This window comes from Pleurodeles waltl, chromosome 12 (assembly GCF_031143425.1).
Source record: "Pleurodeles waltl isolate 20211129_DDA chromosome 12, aPleWal1.hap1.20221129, whole genome shotgun sequence".
Classification (NCBI taxonomy): domain Eukaryota; kingdom Metazoa; phylum Chordata; class Amphibia; order Caudata; family Salamandridae; genus Pleurodeles; species Pleurodeles waltl.
In genome coordinates, this window is record NC_090451.1 from 57130346 (window position 1) to 57150428 (window position 20083).

The 20083-nt window shown below is 47.0% G+C and overlaps 1 protein-coding gene across 1 annotated transcript in view; it reads left to right on the forward strand.

The window, feature by feature from the left end:
• UPF1 (UPF1 RNA helicase and ATPase) overlaps positions 1-20083 on the forward strand; it is a 493404-nt gene that overhangs the window by 365755 nt on the left and 107566 nt on the right. The window contains exons 17-19 of the mRNA XM_069215891.1: positions 1285-1491; positions 1598-2267; positions 16291-16433. Of these exons, the coding sequence (XP_069071992.1) occupies positions 1285-1491; positions 1598-2267; positions 16291-16433 (1020 nt within the window). The remainder of the gene's footprint in view (positions 1-1284; positions 1492-1597; positions 2268-16290; positions 16434-20083) is intronic.

Below are 20083 nucleotides of genomic sequence, written 5' to 3' on the forward strand. Positions count from 1 at the left end.
CCCAATGCAAGAAATATGTAAGGCAGCCACATGGTCTACGCCTCACACATTCACCAAGCACTACTGTGTAGACGTGTTATCCGCACAACAAGCCACAGTAGGTCAAGCTGTATTAAGAACATTATTTCAGACTACTTCCACTCCTACAGGCTGATCCACCGCTTTTGGGGAAATAACTGCTTACTAGTCTATGCAGAACATGCGTATCTACAGCGACAGATGCCATCGAACTGAAAATGTCACTTACCCAGTGTACATCTGTTCGTGGCATCAGTCGCAGTAGATTCGCATGTGCCCACCCGCCTCCCCGGGAGCCTGTAGCAGTTTGGAAGTTACCTTCAATTATTTATATATGTATCATCTCAACCTTAAATAGGTGCATACTTAGTCACTCCATTGCATGGGCACTATTACTACAATTCAACTCCTACCTCACCCTCTGCGGGGAAAAACAATCGAAGATGGAGTCGACGCCCATGCGCAATGGAGACAAAAGGAGGAGTCACTCGGTCCCGTGACTCGAAAGACTTCTTCGAAAAAAAACAACTTGTAACACTCCGGCCCAACACCAGATGGCGAGCTATTGCAGAACATGCGAATCTACTGCGACTGATGCCACGAACAGATGTACACTGGGTAAGTGACATTTTCATTACAAAGTCAGTTTCATAAGTGAGTCTCTCTGTGATATGACACTCTCCCCTCAAATGAATCAAAAGATTGCATTTTCCCAGCATATTTACATGCTTTGCAATGGCCGCAGCTTCCTCAACCATGTTTGTTATATATGCATGTATATATTGTATGTTCGATGGCATGTGTAGCTGCAGATACACATGCTATGCCTAGGTCCTGCCATCTAGTGTTGGGCTCGGAGTGTTACAAGTTGTTTTTCTTCGAAGCAGTCTTTTCGAGTCATGGGATCGAGTGACTCCACTTCGGCTCCATTGCGCATGGGCATTGACTCCATCTTAGATTGTTTTCTTTCCGCCATCGGGTTCAGAAGTTAGTTTTCGCTCCAGTAGTTCGAGTCGGAAAAGTCCTAAAAACTCTCTAATTCGTTGGTATTGTTTCGATCGCGTTCCATCTCTCATCAACACTTCGGTACCGGCAGATCCAATTTCTTTACTCGCCCTTCGGGGCACCCGCACCCAACTCGGGCCTGGTCGGGCCGACTGCGTGGAAGCCTCATTGACCAGATCCCATTTCACGTTTGTCCTCTGTGCCACGCCAAGTTCCCATATACAGACCAACATCTCGTCTGTAACCTTTGTCTATCCCCAGACCATCGAGAGGATACTTGCGAGGACTGCAGATCCTTCCGGTCGAAGAAGACTCTAAAACAGAAGAGCGTGAAGGTTGGAAATGGCGTAGAGAAGCACTGAACGTCTCGATGTGGAGGAAGAGATTATGCTCACCGCAGTCTCCGTCCGAGGGTCCGATTCTGAGCAGGAGTCAGAGGCGGACATACCGGTCACGGCAGGACAGCACGTGAGTACGCTTGCCCCTGTCCAATCCAAGCCCAAACACAAGGCCTCTGGAACACCACTGCCAGAACGCCATGGTTTCACCCGCAAAAAGGCTTCCGGTGACCAAGAAACAACTTCGGCACCGAGAAAGGCCACGCCATCGAAACCTTCGGATTCGAGCCGAAGCACAGGCCCCGAAACACCGTCCCATCGAGTCAAAGCCTCAAATCCCTTTCAGAGCTGATGCCAACATCCACTCACGGCCTTTCGATCCCAAGAAAACCGGCTTCGGAGCTGAAAAGACCCATCTACACAGAGGAGCATGGACTTTCAAAACAACTTAAAGAAAGCCATAGGTTTTCGGAGGAACTTGCACAAATGGAGGAAATTGATAAAAGGCAGGACAGAATTCATATTCATAAAGACACTGGCGGCAAGATTCTTACTGCACCTCCTCTAAAGACTAGGACGGTAGCCTTTCAAGGACAATTGGACACTGATCAGCCACCAGCTAAAGTGCCAAGGCCTAAGCAAAAAACTCCACCTCCACAATTTTCACCTCATCAGTCTCCTCCTCATTCCCCTCACCGGACTGTCTCTCCACCTACTACTCATACACCTGCACAGTCTCCAGTACACTCTGCAGATTCACAACACGACAATGTCGACCCATGGGATCTCTATGATCCAGATCCCATTTCCGATTATAGCCCAGACTGCTATCCTTCCATACCATCACCACCAGAAGCTAGCACTGCATACACTCAGGTTCTGGCTAGGGCGGCATCATACCACAACGTAGCCATGCACACCGAGCCTTTTGAGGATTATTTTCTTTTTAATACATTATCCTCCACTCACACTACTTACCAGTCCCTTCCCATGCTTCCAGGCATGTTGAAACACGCACATAACATTTTTCAAGAGCCAGTCAAAGCCAGGATCATCACTCCTAGAGTGGAGAAAAATATAAACCACCTCCCTCTGACCCGGCATTCATTACCCAACAACTACCTCCTGATTCTGTAGTTGTCAGTGCGGCAAGGAAAAGGGCCAACTCCCAGTCATCTGGTGATGCACCACCACCAGACAAGGAGAGCAGGAAATTCGATGCTGCTTGCAAAAGAGTAGCATTGCAAGCAGCTAATCAATGGAGAATACCCAACTCCCAAGCACTACTGGCTAGGTATGATAGGGCCCACTGGTACGAGATGAAAGATATCATCCAGCATCTCCCCAAAGATCAACAAAAGAGGGCTCAGCAAATAGTTGAGGAAGGGCAGGCTATTACTCACAACCAGATTAGGTCAGCTCTAGACTCAGCGGACACAGCAGCTAGGACAATCAATACTGCTGTTACCATTCGGAGACACGCGTGGCTTCGGTCGTCAGGGTTTAAACCAGAAATCCAGCAGGCTGTCCTTAACATGCCATTCAATGAAAAACAGCTTTTGGGCCCTGAAGTTGATACGGCCATTGAAAAAATTAAGAAAGACTCAGACACCGCTAAAGCCATGGGTACTCTGTATACTACACAATACAGAGGTTCATTTCGAAAGCCTCAAAACAGGGGTGGTTTTAGAGCACAAACATCTGTGGCATCCACCTCACAATCCAAACCATCTTACCAGCCTCAGTACCAACGAGGTGGGTTTAGAGGAACTTATAAGGGCCAATTCCCCAGAGCTAGGGGAAAACATCAGCCAACAAAACAAACCTCACACACAACAGTGACTCGCTTCACATCTTCCCTCATCACACTTCACCTGTGGGAGGAAGACTGCAAACGTTCCACAAAAATTGGTTACCCATTACAACAGACAATTGGCTATTATCCATTATCCGCAATGGTTACTGCATAGAATTGGCACAAATTCCTCCAGATATACCTCCCAAAACACACAAACTCTCCTCCCAACACATCTCCATGTTGCAAGAAGAAGTACAGTCACTGTTACTCAAACAAGCCATAGAGCTTGTACCACAACAACGAATAGGAACAGGGGTTTACTCCCTGTACTTCCTTATTCCCAAAAAGGATGGAACCCTGTGACCAATACTAGATCTCAGAACTCTCAATCTTTACATCATATCAGAACACTTTCACATGGTAACACTACAGGATGTAGTCCCACTGCTACAACAAGATTTCATGGCAACATTAGACCTCAAGGATGCATATTTTCACATACCCATCCATCCAGCTCACCGAAAATATCTCAGGTTTGTAATACAGGGGCACACATTACCAGTTCAAACTGTAACCCTTCAGGATAACAGCTCCCATAGTATTTACAAAATGCCTTGCGGTAGTTGCATCCTACCTAAGAAGGCAACACATCCATGTCTGCAACACATCCATGTCTTTCCATATCTCGACGACTGGCTAATAAAATCCAATAGTCATACACAGTGTCAAAACCATACACATAATGTAATACAAACCCTACACAATCTAGGGTTCTCCATAAACTACCAAAAATCCCACTTGCAACCGGCGCAAATTCAACAGTATTTAGGAGCCACACTAAATACGCAAACAGCACTTGTAAGTCCAAGCCCAAGTCCACAAAGGATACAAACATTCCACAATGTAATGGCACAAATTCAGTCAAACCAACAGTACACTGTCAACTTTGTCATGAAACTGTTGGGCATGATGGCATCATGCATAGCCATTGTCCCAAATGCAAGATTAAACAACATGCGGCCCTTACAACAGTGCCTTGCAAAGCAATGGTCACAGGCACACGGTCAACTTCAAGATCTAGTGTTGATAGACTGCCAAACAAGCATATCGCTTTAGTGGTGGAATTCCACAAATTTAAACAAAGGGCGGCCATTTCAAGACCTTGTGCCTCAAACCACACTTACAACAGATGCATCAATGATTGGATGGCAAGCACACCTCAACAATCACAACATTCAAGGACAATGGGACAACAAACACAAACAACTTCACATAAATCACCAAGAACTGCTAGCTGTATTCCTAGCACTCAAAGCCTTTCAACCTCTTCTAGTTCACGAACACATTCTGATCAAAACAGACATGACTACAATGTATTACCTAAAAAAATAAATAAAATAAAAAAACACCAAGGAGGGACCCACTCATCGCAATTGTCCCTTCTAGCACAAAAGATTTAGCATTGGGCAATACACAACATTCACCTAGTAGCACAATACGTTCCAGGGATACACAACCAATTAGCAGATGTTCTCAGCCGAGATCATCAACAAACACACGAGTGGGAAATTCATCCCAAGTGCTTCAAACATACTTTTATCACTGGGGAACACCAGACGTAGACCTATTCGCCACCAGCGAAAATGCAAAATGCCAAAACTTCACATCCAGGTTCCCACACCCTCTAGCCAAGGGCAATGCTCTATGGATCAACTGGTCAGGGATATTTGCTTACGCTTTTCCCCCTCTCCCGCTCATTCCATTTCTAGTCAACAAACTGCGTAAAAACAAACTCAAACTCCTACTTGTAGCACCAGTGTGGGCACGTCAACCAAGGTACACAACACTGTTAGATCGGTCAGTAGTACCACACAACAAACTGCCCAACAGACCAGATCTGTTAACACAAAACAGACAACTGATCAAGCATCCAGATCCAGCAATACTCAATCTAGCTATTTGGCTCCTGAAGTCTTACGAGTTTGGATATCTACATCTTCCAACAGAATGTATGGAAGTAATTAAACAAGCTAGAAAACCCACTACCAGGCAGTGTTATGCAAACCAATGAAAAAGGTTTGTGGTTTACTGTCAATCTAAACAGATTGCCCCTCTTTCAGCATCAATACTAGACATTTTTAGTTACTTGCTTCAATCTGCAAAAAGCAAATTTAGCCTTTTCGTCCATCAAAATACATCTCACTGCTATTTCAGCGTATTTGAAAAATATACAATACACCTCTCTATTTAGAGTCCCTGTTATCAAAGCCTTCATGTAAAGACAAACATATTGTAGGAAGTTGGCTCTGTATATACTATTTCAAAGTAAGAAATAGTGTGCACAGAGTCAAAGGGTTCCCCTTAGAGGTAAATAGTGGCAAAAAGAGATAATTCTAATGCTCTATTTTGTGGTAGTGTGGTCGGGCAGTAGGCTTATCAGATGGTAGTGTTAAGCATTTGTTTTACACACAGGCAATAAATGAGGAGCACACACTCAAAGACAATTCCAGGCCAATAGGTATAGAAAAATATATGTTCGATGGCATCTGTCGCTGTAGATACGCATGTTTTGCAATAGCTCGCCATCTGGTGTTGGGCCGGAGTGTTACAAGTTGTTTTTCTTCGAAGAAGTCTTTCGAGTCACGGGACCGAGTGACTCCTCCTTTTGTCTCCATTGCGCATGGGCGTCGACTCCATCTTCGATTGTTTTTTTTCCGCCATCGGGTTCGGACGTGTTCCTGTCGCTCCGAGTTTCGGAACGGAAAATTAGCTAATTTCGGAAGATTTTCATCGGTATTGTTGCGTTCGGGATCGGCGTACTTAGATTCAACACCGCATCGAAGATCGAAGAGCTCCGGTGCCCTTCGGGGTAGTTTTTCGATCCCCCGTCGGGGCCTGGTCGGCCCGACCGCGTGCTGAAGAACGCCGATGGAACGGACCCCGTTCCGTTTCTGCCCCAAATGCCACAATAAATACCCTTATACAGACCAACACTTGGTCTGTAACCTGTGCCTGTCACCTGAGCACAGTGAAGACACCTGTGAGGCCTGTCGTGCGTTCCGGTCCCGAAAGACACTCCGAGACCGTCGAGCCAGAAGACTTCAGATGGCATCCGCGCCGACAGCCCACCGAGAGTTCGAGGAGCATGAAGAGGAAGGTACCTTCTCGATCCAAGAATCGGACTCCGAAGGATTCGACGATACACAAACCGTGAGTAGGACGTCGAAAACCACACAGAGGAAAATTTACAAGGCCCAGGGGACGCCACTGCCATCAGGCCATGGCTCCACCCATAAATTCGGTGACCGACCGTCGGCACCGAAAAAGGCCCAAACAGTGCCGAGATCGTCCGACTCCGGTCGAGACACCGGCACGCAGCCTTCTCGGGACCGAGAAAGTGCTGGAGACAAGCCTCGACACCGAGATGCCGGTGTGGACACGGCTCGACGCCGAGACAGCGGCACCGAAGAAGATCGACGCTGAGAGGTTTCGGCCCCGAAAAAGAAAAAAGTCACCTCGGAGCCGAAAAAACACGCAGACAGGGTTTTGGTGCCGAAACAAACTGCAAGCGACCCAGCTTCAGGCTCTTATACAGAAGAGCACTCGCTAACCTCCCAAATGTAAAAGCATAGGTTTGAGGAAGAGCTACAATCAACTGATGTGGACCATACGCAAAAGCGTATCTTCATACAGCAGGGGACAGGAAAAATAAGCACCCTTCCCCCCATTAGAAGAAAGAGAAGGTTGGAGTTCCAAACTGAAGAGACACCACAACCAAAAGTGGTGAAAAGAGTTACCCCACCGCCCTCTCCTCCGCCCGTGATTAACGTCTCACCAGCACGAACTCCATCACACTCCCCAGCTCACACCACCATAAGCCAGGGTGACCAGGATCAAGACGCATGGGACCTATACGACGCCCCAGTGTCAGATAACAGTCCGGAGGCATACCCTACGAAGCCATCTCCACCAGAAGACAGCACCGCGTATTCTCAAGTGGTGGCTAGAGCAGCACAATTTCACAACGTAAGCCTCCACTCAGAACAGGTCGAGGATGATTTTTTATTCAACACACTCTCCTCCACCCACAGCTCATACCAAAGCCTGCCTATGCTCCCTGGTATGCTCCGGCACGCGAAAGAAATCTTTAAGGAGCCGGTCAAAAGTAGGGCAATCACACCAAGGGTGGAAAAAAAGTATAAGGCGCCTCCTACAGACCCGGTTTTCATCACTACACAGCTGCCACCAGACTCTGTCGTTGTAGGAGCAGCTAGGAAAAGGGCCAACTCTCACACATCTGGAGATGCACCACCCCCAGATAAAGAAAGCCGCAAGTTCGATGCAGCTGGTAAAAGAGTCGCAGCACAAGCTGCAAACCAGTGGCGCATCGCGAACTCCCAGGCACTACTTGCGCGCTATGACAGAGCCCACTGGGACGAGATGCAACATCTCATTGAACATCTGCCCAAGGACTTACAAAATAGGGCAAAACAAGTGGTTGAGGAGGGACAGACCATTTCCAACAACCAGATCCGCTCCTCCATGGACGCTGCAGATACAGCTGCACGGACAATTAATACATCTGTAACTATCAGAAGGCATGCATGGCTCCGAACGTCTGGATTTAAACCAGAGATTCAACAAGAAGTTCTCAATATGCCTTTTAATGAAAAAGAACTGTTCGGTCCAGAAGTGGACACAGCGATTGAGAAACTCAAAAAAGATACGGACACTGCCAAAGCCATGGGCGCACTCTACTCCCCGCAGAGCAGAGGGAATTACAGCACATTCCGTAAAACACCCTTTCGAGGGGGGTTTCGGGGTCAGAGCACACAAGCCAGCACCTCACAAGCAACACCGTCCAGTTACCAGGGACAGTATAGAGGAGGTTTTAGGGGACAATATAGAGGAGGGCAATTACCTAGAAATAGAGGAAGATTTCAGAGCCCCAAAACCCCTACTACTAAACAGTGACTCACATGTCACTCACCCCCTCCACACAACACCAGTGGGGGGAAGAATAAGTCATTATTACAAAGCATGGGAGGAAATCACTACAGACACTTGGGTTCTAGCAATTTTCCAACATGGTTATTGCATAGAATTTCTACAATTCCCTCCAAACATACCACCAAAAGCACAACATTTGACAACACACCATTCCAATCTCCTGGAGATAGAAGTGCAGGCACTATTGAAAAAGAATGCAATCGAATTAGTGCCAAACACACAAATAAACACAGGAGTTTACTCACTGTACTTTCTGATACCAAAGAAGGACAAAACGCTGAGACCAATCCTAGACCTCAGAGTAGTGAACACTTTCATCAAATCAGACCACTTTCACATGGTCACACTACAAGAAGTATTGCCATTGCTAAAACATGGCAACTTTAGACCTCAAGGATGCTTATTTCCATATACCAATACACCCATCGCACAGGAAATACCTAAGGTTTGTATTCAAGGGAATACATTACCAATTCAAGGTACTGCCTTTCGGATTAACAACCGCACCAAGAGTCTTTACCAAATGTCTAGCGGTAGTCGCTGCACACATAAGAAGGCAGCAAATACATGTGTTCCCATATCTAGACGACTGGCTAATCAAGGCCCATTCGTTAATACAGTGCTCAAATCACACAAATCATATCATGCAAACCCTCTTCAAACTAGGGTTCACCGTCAATTTCACAAAATCCAAAATTCTGCCGCTCAAGGTACAACAATACCTGGGAGCCATAATAGACACATCAAAAGGAGTAGCCACTCCAAGTCCACAAAGAATTCGAAATTTCAACACCATCCTACAACGCATGTATCCAACACAAAGGATACACGCAAAGATGGTACTACAACTCTTAGGCATGATGTCTTCATGCATAGCCATTGTCCCAAACGCAAGACTGCACATGAGGCCCTTACAACAGTGCCTAGCATCACAATGGTCGCAAGCACAGGGTCACCTTCTAGATCTGGTGTTAATAGACCGCCAAACTTACCTCTCGCTTCTGTGGTGGAACAACATAAATTTAAACAAAGGGCGGCCTTTCCAAGACCCAGTGCCACAATACGTAATAACAGATGCTTCCATGACAGGGTGGGGAGCACACCTCGATCAACACAGCATACAAGGACAATGGAACATTTATCAAACAAAACTGCATATAAATCACCTAGAACTTCTAGCAGTTTTTCAAGCACTAAAAGCATTCCAACCAATAATAGTTCACAAATACATCCTCGTCAAAACAGACAACATGACAACAATGTATTATCTAAACAAGCAAGGGGGGACGCACTCCACGCAGTTAAGCCTGCTAGCACAAAAGATTTGGCGTTGGGCAATTCACAACCAAATTCGCCTAATAGCACAATTTATACCAGGGATCCAAAATCAACTCGCAGACAATCTCTCTCGAGATCACCAACAGGTCCACGAATGGGAAATTCACCCCCAAATTCTGAACACTTATTTCAAACTCTGGGGAACACCTCAGATAGACTTGTTTGAGACAAGGGAGAACGCAAAATGCCAAAACTTCGCATCCAGATACCCACACAAACAGTCCCAAGGCAATGCCCTATGGATGAACTGGTCAGGGATATTTGCTTACGCTTTTCCTCCTCTCCCTCTCCTTCCTTACCTGGTAAACAAACTCAGTCAAAACAAACTCAAACTCATATTGATAGCACCAACTTGGGCAAGGCAACCCTGGTACACAACGCTGCTAGACCTATCAGTAGTACCCTGCATCAAATTGCCCAACAGGCCAGATCTGTTGACACAGCACAACCAAAAGATCAGACACCCAGATCCAGCATCGCTGAATCTAGCAATCTGGCTCCTGAAATCCTAGAATTCGGGCACTTACAACTTACCCAAGAATGTATGGAAGTCATAAAACAAGCCAGAAGGCCATCCACCAGGCACTGCTATGCAAGTAAATGGAAGAGGTTTGTTTGCTACTGCCATATTAATCAAATACAACCATTACACACAACTCCAGAACATGTAGTGGGTTACTTGCTTCACTTACAAAAATCTAACCTGGCTTTCTCTTCCATTAAAATACACCTTGCAGCAATATCTGCATACCTGCAGACTACCTATTCAACTTCCCTATATAAGATACCAGTCATTAAAGCATTCATGGAGGGCCTTAGGAGAATTATACCACCAAGAACACCACCTTCATGGAACCTAAATGTTGTCCTAACTAGACTTATGGGTCCACCTTTTGAACCCATGCACTCCTGCGACATACAGTTCCTAACCTGGAAGGTGGCATTTCTCATCGCCATTACTTCCCTAAGAAGAGTAAGCGAGATTCAGGCGTTTACAATACAGGAACCTTTTATTCAACTACACAAGAATAAGGTCGTCCTAAGGACCAATCCTAAATTTTTGCCAAAGGTTATTTCACCGTTCCATCTAAATCAAACAGTGGAACTTCCAGTGTTCTTTCCACAGCCAGATACCGTAACTGAAAGGGCACTACATACATTAGATGTCAAAAGAGCATTGATGTATTACATTGACAGAACAAAAAACATCAGAAAGACTAAACAACTATTTATTGCATTTCAAAAACCTCATGCAGGAAACCCAATATCAAAACAAGGTATAGCCAGATGGATAGTTAAATGCATCCAAATCTGCTACCTTAAAGCTAAACGACAGCTGCCCATTACACCAAGGGCACACTCAACCAGAAAGAAGGGTGCTACCATGGCCTTTCTAGGAAACATCCCAATGCAAGAAATATGTAAGGCAGCCACATGGTCTACGCCTCACACATTCACCAAGCACTACTGTGTAGACGTGTTATCCGCACAACAAGCCACAGTAGGTCAAGCCGTATTAAGAACATTATTTCAGACTACTTCCACTCCTACAGGCTGATCCACCGCTTTTGGGGAGATAACTGCTTACTAGTCTATGCAAAACATGCGTATCTACAGCGACAGATGCCATCGAACTGAAAATGTCACTTACCCAGTGTACATCTGTTCGTGGCATCAGTCGCAGTAGATTCGCATGTGCCCACCCGCCTCCCCGGGAGCCTGTAGCAGTTTGGAAGTTACCTTCAATTATTTATGTATGTATCATCTCAACCTTAAATAGGTGCATACTTAGTCACTCCATTGCATGGGCACTATTACTACAATTCAACTCCTACCTCACCCTCTGCGGGGAAAAACAATCGAAGATGGAGTCGACGCCCATGCGCAATGGAGACAAAAGGAGGAGTCACTCGGTCCCGTGACTCGAAAGACTTCTTCGAAGAAAAACAACTTGTAACACTCCGGCCCAACACCAGATGGCGAGCTATTGCAAAACATGCGAATCTACTGCGACTGATGCCACGAACAGATGTACACTGGGTAAGTGACATTTTCATTTCTTAGTTTATTTTAAGAACCACAGGATCAAGATTTACATTAAACACTTTAATTGTAAGGTACACTTAGATACTTTAGGGACTTTGAATGAAAACAATATCATGTACAGTCTTTGTAAAAATGGCAATAAGCTATTTTCAAAGTGGACACAGTGCAAAAATCAACAGTTCCTGGGGGAGGTAAGTAAAGGTTAGATTAGGAGGTAAGTAAAACACTTACAAGTCTCAGTCCTGGGGCATAGGCAGCCCACCGTTGGGGGTTCAAGGCAACCCCAAAGTTACCACACCAGCAGCTCAGTGCCGGTCAGGTGCAGAGATTAAAGAGGTGCCCAAAACACATAGGTGCCTATGGAGAACAGGGGTGCTCCGGTTCCAGTTTGCCAGCAGGTAAGTACCTGCGTCCTCGGGGGGGGGGGGCAGACCAGAGGGGTTTTGTAAGGGGGGGGGGGGCTGAACGACACAAGTAGGCATACAAAACACACCCTCAGCGGCACAGGGGCGGCCGGGTGCAGTGTGCAAAGCAGGCGTCGGCTTTTGTATAGGTTTCAGTGGAGGGACCCGGGGGTCACTCTAGCTGTGCAGGCAGGTACGGGGGCTTCTCGGGACAGCCACCACCTGGGCAAGGCAGAGGGTCGCCTGGGGGTCACTCCTGCGTCGAAGTTTGGTTCCTTCAGGTCCTGGGGGCTGCGGGTGCATTGTTGGTTCCAGGCGTCGGGTCCCTTGTTACAGGCAGTCGCGGTCAGTGGGAGCCTCTGGATTCTCTCTGGAGGCGTCACTGTGGGGGCTTAGGGGGGGTCGTCTCTGGTTACTCATGGGCTCGCAGTCGCCGGAGAGTCCTCCCTGAGGTGTTAGTTTTCTGCAGGTCGAGCCGGGGGCATCGGGTGCAGAGTGTAGTCTCACGCTTCCGGCGGGAAACATGAAGTCTTTGTTGCTTCTTTGTTGCAAAGAAGTTGCAGGTTTTGAACAGGGCAGCTGTTCATGGGAGTTTCTTGGTACTTGGGTGCAGGGCAGTCCTCTGCGGCTTTAGAGGTCGCTGGTCCCTGTTGGATGCGTCGCTGTTGCGGTTTTCTTTGAAGTTGGGAGACAGGGCTGTAGGGCTGGGGCCAAAGCAGTTGTCGTCTCAGTCTTCTCTGCAGGGCTTCAGGTCAGCAGTCCTTCTTCTTGTTAAGGTTGCCAGAATCTAGTTTCTTGGGATCTGGGGAGCCCCTAAATACTGAATTTAGGGGTGTGTTTAGGTCTGGGAGGGCAGTAGCCAATGACTACTGTCCTTGAGGGTGGCTACACCCTCTTTGTGCCTCCTCCTTGAGGGAAGGGGGGCACATCCCTATTCCTATTGGGGGAATCCTCCAAAATCAAGATGGAGGATTTCTAAAGGCAGGGGTCACCTCAGCTCAGGACACCTTAGGGGCTGTCCTGACTGGTGGGTGACTCCTAGTTTTTCACATTATCTCCCTTGGACTTGCCGCCAAAAGTGGGGGCTGTGTCCAGGGGGCGGGCATCTCCACTAGCTGGAGTGCCCTGGGGCATTGTAACACGAAGCCTGAGCCTTTGAGGCTCACTGCTAGGTGTTACAGTTCCTGCAGGGGGAGGTGTTAAGCACCTCCAGCCAGAGCAGGCTTTGTTTCTGGCCTCAGAGCACAAAGGCTCTAACCCCAGGGGGCCAGAAACTCGTCTCTCAGCAGCAGGCTGGCACAGACCAGTCAGTCCTGCACTGAATGATTGGGTAAAATACAGGGGGCATCTCTAAGATGCCCTCTGTGTGCATTTTTTAATAAATCCAACACTGGCATCACTGTGGGTTTATTGTTCTGAGAAGTTTGATACCAAACTTCCTAGCATTCAGTGTAGCCATTATGGAGCTGTGGAGTTCGTTTTTGACAAACTCCCAGACCATATACTTAATATGGCCACACTGTACTTAAAATGTCTAAGAATAGACTTAGACACTGTAGGGGCATATTGCACATGCAGCTATGCCCTCACCTGTGGTATAGGGCACCCTTCCTTAGGGCTGTAAGGCCTGCTAGAGGGGTGACTTACCTATGCCACAGTGTTCTGTGTGCATGGCACCCTGAGGGGGATGCCATGTCGACTTTGCTTTTTTTCTCCCCACCGACACACACAATCTTCCATGGCAGTGTACATGTGTTAAGCGAGGGGTCCCTTAGGGTGGCACAACACATGCTGAAGCCCTTAGGGACCTTCCCTGGTCACAGGGCCCTTCGTACCACTGGTACTTTTTACAAGGGACCTATCTGTGTGCCAGGCGTGTGCCAATTGTGGGAACAATGGTACATTTTTAGGGAAAGAACACTGGTGTTGGGGCCTGATTAGCAGGGTCCCATCCCAGCACACTGTCAAGTCAGCATCAATATCAGGCAGAAAGTTTGGGAAGATGGTGTTAACTGCAACAAGGGCCATTTTCCTACAGTGTTATTTTGCCTATTGCCCAGGAAACCCTCCCATCATCCTAAATCCAATGCAGCAAGCACTACACTTCCTTATCCTCAAGGGGTGCAATAAAAACCACTTACAGCTACTCAGCAGTTAGCAAGTCCTAGTTTTGAGTTTGCAGCTTAGTTCACTATCTCTAGTGAATACCTCCAGAATCAGGAGGGTTTCCAGGGCCAAATGGAAAATGACCCAAAACTTGTGAATATGTAGAAACCGGGGTGGAAACTTCAATTCACTTGCTCAGAAGGAGTACTCTTGAAACTGGTAATTATAGATTCTTGATAATTCCGGGTATTACATTACTGCGTCAGAAGTCCCAATGCACTAAAAACAAGGTTTGATATTAACGAATTTCTCTAAACCCACAAGAAAGGTTGACATTTTGGTAACCTGATTATCGCTCATTTGTTTTATAGCAGAATCACAAAAAGACTCTCAAAATGAGTAAATTAATTTTTTTTTTTAAATGCTTTGAGATTTTGTGCATGCTATTTTAAGCTTTGATGTAGCTCACACATGTGTAGTAGTATCATGACTTTAATTTGCGTAAAGGCCATTGTTGCTTTTTAATCCACATTCCTCTCCGTCACCTTTCCTTTCCTTTTTGTGTGGCTATAATTTAGTCATATTTGCTAGTATAGACGGCAAGGGTACGGAATAGGGAGTGGTGGTTGGGCAGTGCTCTGGTTCTGGGCATCAGTCGATGGCGTGGAATGTTTTTCAGCAGTGAGGTGTGTGTGCAAGGTTAACCATAACAGTGGTTGAGGTAGGACGTGAGAGCGAAACAAGCAGCCTGGGAAGATTTTTGGCCCTTTGAGGGAAATAAGCTATGCAAGGAGTGTGGATGCTGAGGACTGTCAGGGAGGGGCCCAGACGACTCTGGATGTAAGGCTCTGCAAGATGTAAGTGAATTTGCTTGTCCTTTGCTGGTGCCAGTTTTGTGAAAAGGTTTACGCTCTACATTCAGGTTATGAGGGAGGAGAGCTGAGTAATATGCTGGCTGGAAAAAAAAAAAAAAAAACATCCTGGAAGAAGCAAACACTCATAGTGAACGTCAGCGTAATTATTCAGTAGTTGGAGAAAAATTAGGGACAAAGAGCCATGACTGACCACTAGCAAGAAATAATTTTTAAATGACACTGAAACGAACAAATGAAATAGCTTTAAGCCCACAAAGGTATACTAACAAAAAAGTAAAAAAAAAAAAAAAAAAGAAAATCGTATGCTTACTCTTGACCTAAAAAAGGGCACTTTCCTACACTCTCCAACATTTGGTATCTTGATATTCGGCAAACATTTGCAGGTTATTTTCTCAAAATTCTTACAATATTTTTCAAGTGGCAACCTTAACAAACCACCTTTTAAGTCTGATTACATTCATAACATCTTTTTTAGGTCCTCTAAGGACTTCAGCATGCCTTCAATGGCCAAGTCATCCATTCTTGCTACTTGGTGATCTCTTTCCTACAATATCTGTTCCTATCATGGCTTGGTGCCGAACCATGAACTAGCTTTCAAATGAACTTGCTTCTGATAGTTTTAATTTTACCTAGATATTTTTGTCACTGCCATTTCTGAAGTTGTCTGTGGTAATAAGAGGAACTGTTAGCCCTGTCTATCCTTGTCCACCGTATATTTTTTCAGGCCGGTCTTCAGGTTTTGACCTTTGAAGCACATGGAAAGAATGTGCACATGCAGAGTTGAGCATTCAACAAGTCTCCTCTTCTACCTGCCTCCTAGTTCTCCTTCAAGGCCTCAAGGATTAAACAAGATTTATTTCTCTTCCACTAAGTCTCTGAACCATTTCACAGATCCTGTCTTGGGTAGCCTTTAATGCTGGCTTTGATAAACCTAATCACTGAGTGGAACATCAGTTACTCCAGTGCCTGGAGTCAGTTTGAGATGCTGACGGAAGTCTTAGTTGATGAATATTTAATTCAAATCTGAGTGCAGTATAGCCACATACAGGCTAACTACAAAGCAGTTGACATTGGGTAGTGAACAGGACAGGGTTGGCTTCAATTCCTTGCCCAGCTTCTAGGGCACCTGGCCTGAAGCCTTTCCCTACTATCTTGGTTGTTATATTTGGAGTGGTGTATTAAAGGCATGCTTCTAGGGAGCCAGCATGCCAGATTACTGTTTATTGGTCATGTTCTAAGTGTATTATCCCAGTAAAGCCCTACCTAATATTGAATTAATATGTTTGCTAAGCCTTCTGGTTACTAGATGAAGTGAATATTTGCGTTTTACACCCTGGACTTTTGCCTTCTAGGAAGTGGAAATTGCAAGTGTGGATGCTTTCCAAGGACGAGAGAAGGACTTTATCATCCTTTCATGTGTAAGAGCCAATGAGCACCAGGGGATTGGATTTTTAAATGATCCTCGACGTCTGAATGTAGCCCTCACCAGAGCAAGGTATAGAAATTATTTGTAAAATAATATATTGCTTTAACAGTGGTATGTTCGGTTTCATGCGTTTCTGGGCAATTTCTCAGATTCACTTAGAGCATTTATTATTTGTAAATGAATTTAGATTTGTTAATTTTTAACTAATGGAATCTAAACCTAGGTATGAATCTGTTTTAAGACTACCCCATTTGAACCAGTGCTGCCTGAAGTGCAGTTCAAGTACCTAACACTCGCAATGGCTGCCTTTATCACTCACATTCCTGCGTAAAGTTAGTGAATTACAAGCCCTCGCAATACAAGAACGCTGTGTAGGAAACTGGATTTTTGTTTTGGTCTACCGCAGTGCCCCGACCCTCAACACGTTTTGCCTGGTATTTGATGCAACTTCGACTGGAGTGTACTGGGTTCCTGCTAACCAGGTCCCCAGTGCTAGTGTTCCTTCCCTAAAACAAGGTAACTGGTCAATTGATCTCCAATTGGCAAAGCCTTTAGCACCACTAAGTCCCGAGTAAGTGGTATCCCTGGTATCTATGGCATAGGTACTAAAGATGGTCTCAGAGCTGCAGCATACCTTGTGCCACTCTACAGAGCCCAGCACCAACCCCATGCAGACTGCCACTGCAGACTATGTGACAAGGTGCTTTAATAAATTAAAAGTCAACATGGCACACACCCTGTGTCATGTCCCCTAATGTTGCATGGAATATTTGTATGTCACCCCTACAGCAGGCCTTACAACCTTAAGGCAGGGTGCATTATATGACATGTGAGTACTTATCGTCATGAGCAGCTATGCCACTGTGCTGGCCAGATCAATTACTGACAGTAAAAGTGAACAGGGAAGCTATTTTACTGTACTGGGCACTGGTCAAATCGAGTTTCCCAGCTACATAATGACTTCACTGAAACCTATGGTGTTTGGTATCAAACACCTCATTAATAAACCCACACTGATTCCAGTGATTGATTTATGAATACATGCACCCAACAGGTACCTTAGAGGTACCCCCTAAAAAACCTACCAACTACTAGTGTGCTGGCTGACTGGTCCTGATCAGCCTACCACCACAGGCATGTTTCTGACCCCTTTGAGGCGAGAGCTTACACTCTGAGGTCGGAAGCAATGCCTGCTCTGGTATGAGGGGTTGTCACCTCCTCCAAGCAGGATGATGGTGTAGGAAGCCTGCCTGGTGTGTGGTGAGCACCTATGGTGTTATCACCTTATACCAGGTTCAAGTATCCCCTATTAGTAAGGTGTAGTCAGTGTTCAGGAAGTCAGGCTGTCTAGCCGTAGCTGTGGATGAGCAGCCAAGGCTTATTTAGGAGACACACAAAGCTTATGCAACACTTCTGTAGTCACACAGCACTCTCACACATGAAAGAACCACAAGGTACTTTATTATAGTGTAAGGAAATGCCTCCTTGGCATGGTTACCCCCTGACTTTTTGACTTTGCTGATGCTATGTTTTGAATTGAAAGTGTGCTGAGGCCTGCTAACCAGGCCCCAGCACCAGTGTTCTTTCCCTAACCTGTACTTTTGTATCCACAATTGGCACACCCTGGCATCCAGGTAAGTCCCTTGTAACTGGTACCTCTGGTACCAAGGGCCCTGATGCCAGGGAAGGTCTCTAAGGGCTGCAGCATGACTTATGCCACCATAGAGACCCCTCACTCAGCACAGACACACTGCTTGCCAGCTTGTGTGTGCTGGTGAGAACAAAATGAGTAAGTCGACATGGCACTCCCCTCAGGGTGCCATGCCAGCCTCTCACTGCCTAGGCAAGTATAGGTAAGTCACCCCTCTAGCACGCCTTACAGCCCTAAGGCAGGGTGCACTATACCATAGGTGAGGGCACCAGTGCATGAGCACTGTGCCCCTACAGTGTCTAAGCCAAACCTTAGACATTGTAAGTGCAGGGTAGCCATAAGAGTATATGGTCTGGGAGTTTGTCAAACACGGACTCCACAGCACCATAATGGCTACACTGAAAACTGAGAAGTTTGGTATCAAACTTCTCAGCACAATAAATGCACACTGATGCCAGTGTACATTTTATTGTGAAACACACCCCAGAGGGCACCTTAGAGGTGCCCCCTGAAACTGTATCCAACTATCTGTGTAGGCTGACTGCTTCCAGCAGCCTGCCACACTAGAGACATGTTGCTGGCCCCATAGGGAGAGTGCCTTTGTCACTCTGAGGCCAGTAACAAAGCCTGCACTGGGTGGAGATGCTAACACCTCCCCCAGGCAGGAGCTGTAACACCTGGCGGTGAGCCTCAAAGGCTCACCCCTTTGTTCCAGCACCGCAGGACACTCCAGCTAGTGGAGTTGCCCGCCCCCTCCGGCCACGGCCCCCACTTTTGGCGGCAAGGCCGGAGGAAATAATGACAATAACAAGGAGTCGTCACTGGCCAGTCAGGACAGCCCCTAAGGTGTCCTGAGCTGAAGTGACTAACTTTTAGAAATCCTCCATCTTGCAGATGGAGGATTCCCCAATAGGATTAGGGATGTGACCCCCTCCCCTTGGGAGGAGGCACAAAGATGGTGTACCCACCGTCAGGGCTAGTAGCCATTGGCTACTAACCCCCCAGACCTAAACACGCCCTTAAATTTTGTATTTAAGGGCTTCCCTGAACCTAAAGATTTAGATTCCTGCAACTTACCGAAGAAGAAGACTGCTGAGCTGAAAACCCCTGCAGAAGAAGAAAGAAGACACCAACTGCTTTGGCCCCAGTCCTACCGGCCTGTCTCCTGCCTTCTAAAGAAACCTGCTCCAGCGACGCTTTCTCAAGGACCAGCGACCTCTGAACCCTCAGAGGACTGCCCTGCTTCACGAAAGACAAGAAACTCCTGAGGACAGCGGCACTGCTCCAAAAGAACTGCAACTTTGTTACAGAGGAGCAGATTTAAAGACCCCTGCAACTCCCCGCAAGAAGCGTGAGACTTGCAACACTGCACCCGGCGACCCCGACTCGACTGGTGGAGAAACAATACCTCAGGGAGGACCCTCCGGCGACTCCGAGTCCGTGAGTAACCAAAGTTGTCCCCCCTGAGCCCCCACAGCTGACCACTGACCTGTTTTAGGTCTAGAGCTCGCCCCCCACGTCCGCAGCACTAACCTGCTGTCTCCTGCCTCTGACCCCCGCCCACGCTGCTGCTAGCGTGTTCGAGGCTTCACTTGACCCGTGTGCCGTTTTTTCCGCCGCCCTGTAAGTGTTTTTCTTTTTTCAGCGCCTTGCCTCTTGCGCTTCTGCCCCCGCCGTGCCCCATCTGATTGTGCCACTTTTCGCCGCCCTGTAGTGCTTTTTTTCCTGTTTTCAAGCGCCTCGCCTCCTGCGCTTCTGCCCCCGTTGTGCCCCTCTGATTGCTGTGTCCCCGATAGTACTCTGTGCCATTAGTGTATTTCTGTGACTGTTTTCTTATTGTGTCTGTTTTTGGAAATTGTGCCAGACTTTTTTGTGCCTTGTTTTGGTGTTTTCGCCCCTTGTGCGCTCCCCCTCGCTCTCCGCTCCCTGCTGCTGCCTCCCTGCGGCCCCGCCCCCCTCGCGCCCCCATTCACCGCTCCCTCCCGCCTCCCAGCTGCTCCTCCCTCCCCCCTCCCTTCTTAATGGCTGGCGCTGCGCGTCCGCGCGCAGCGGGCGCGCCAGAGGCAAG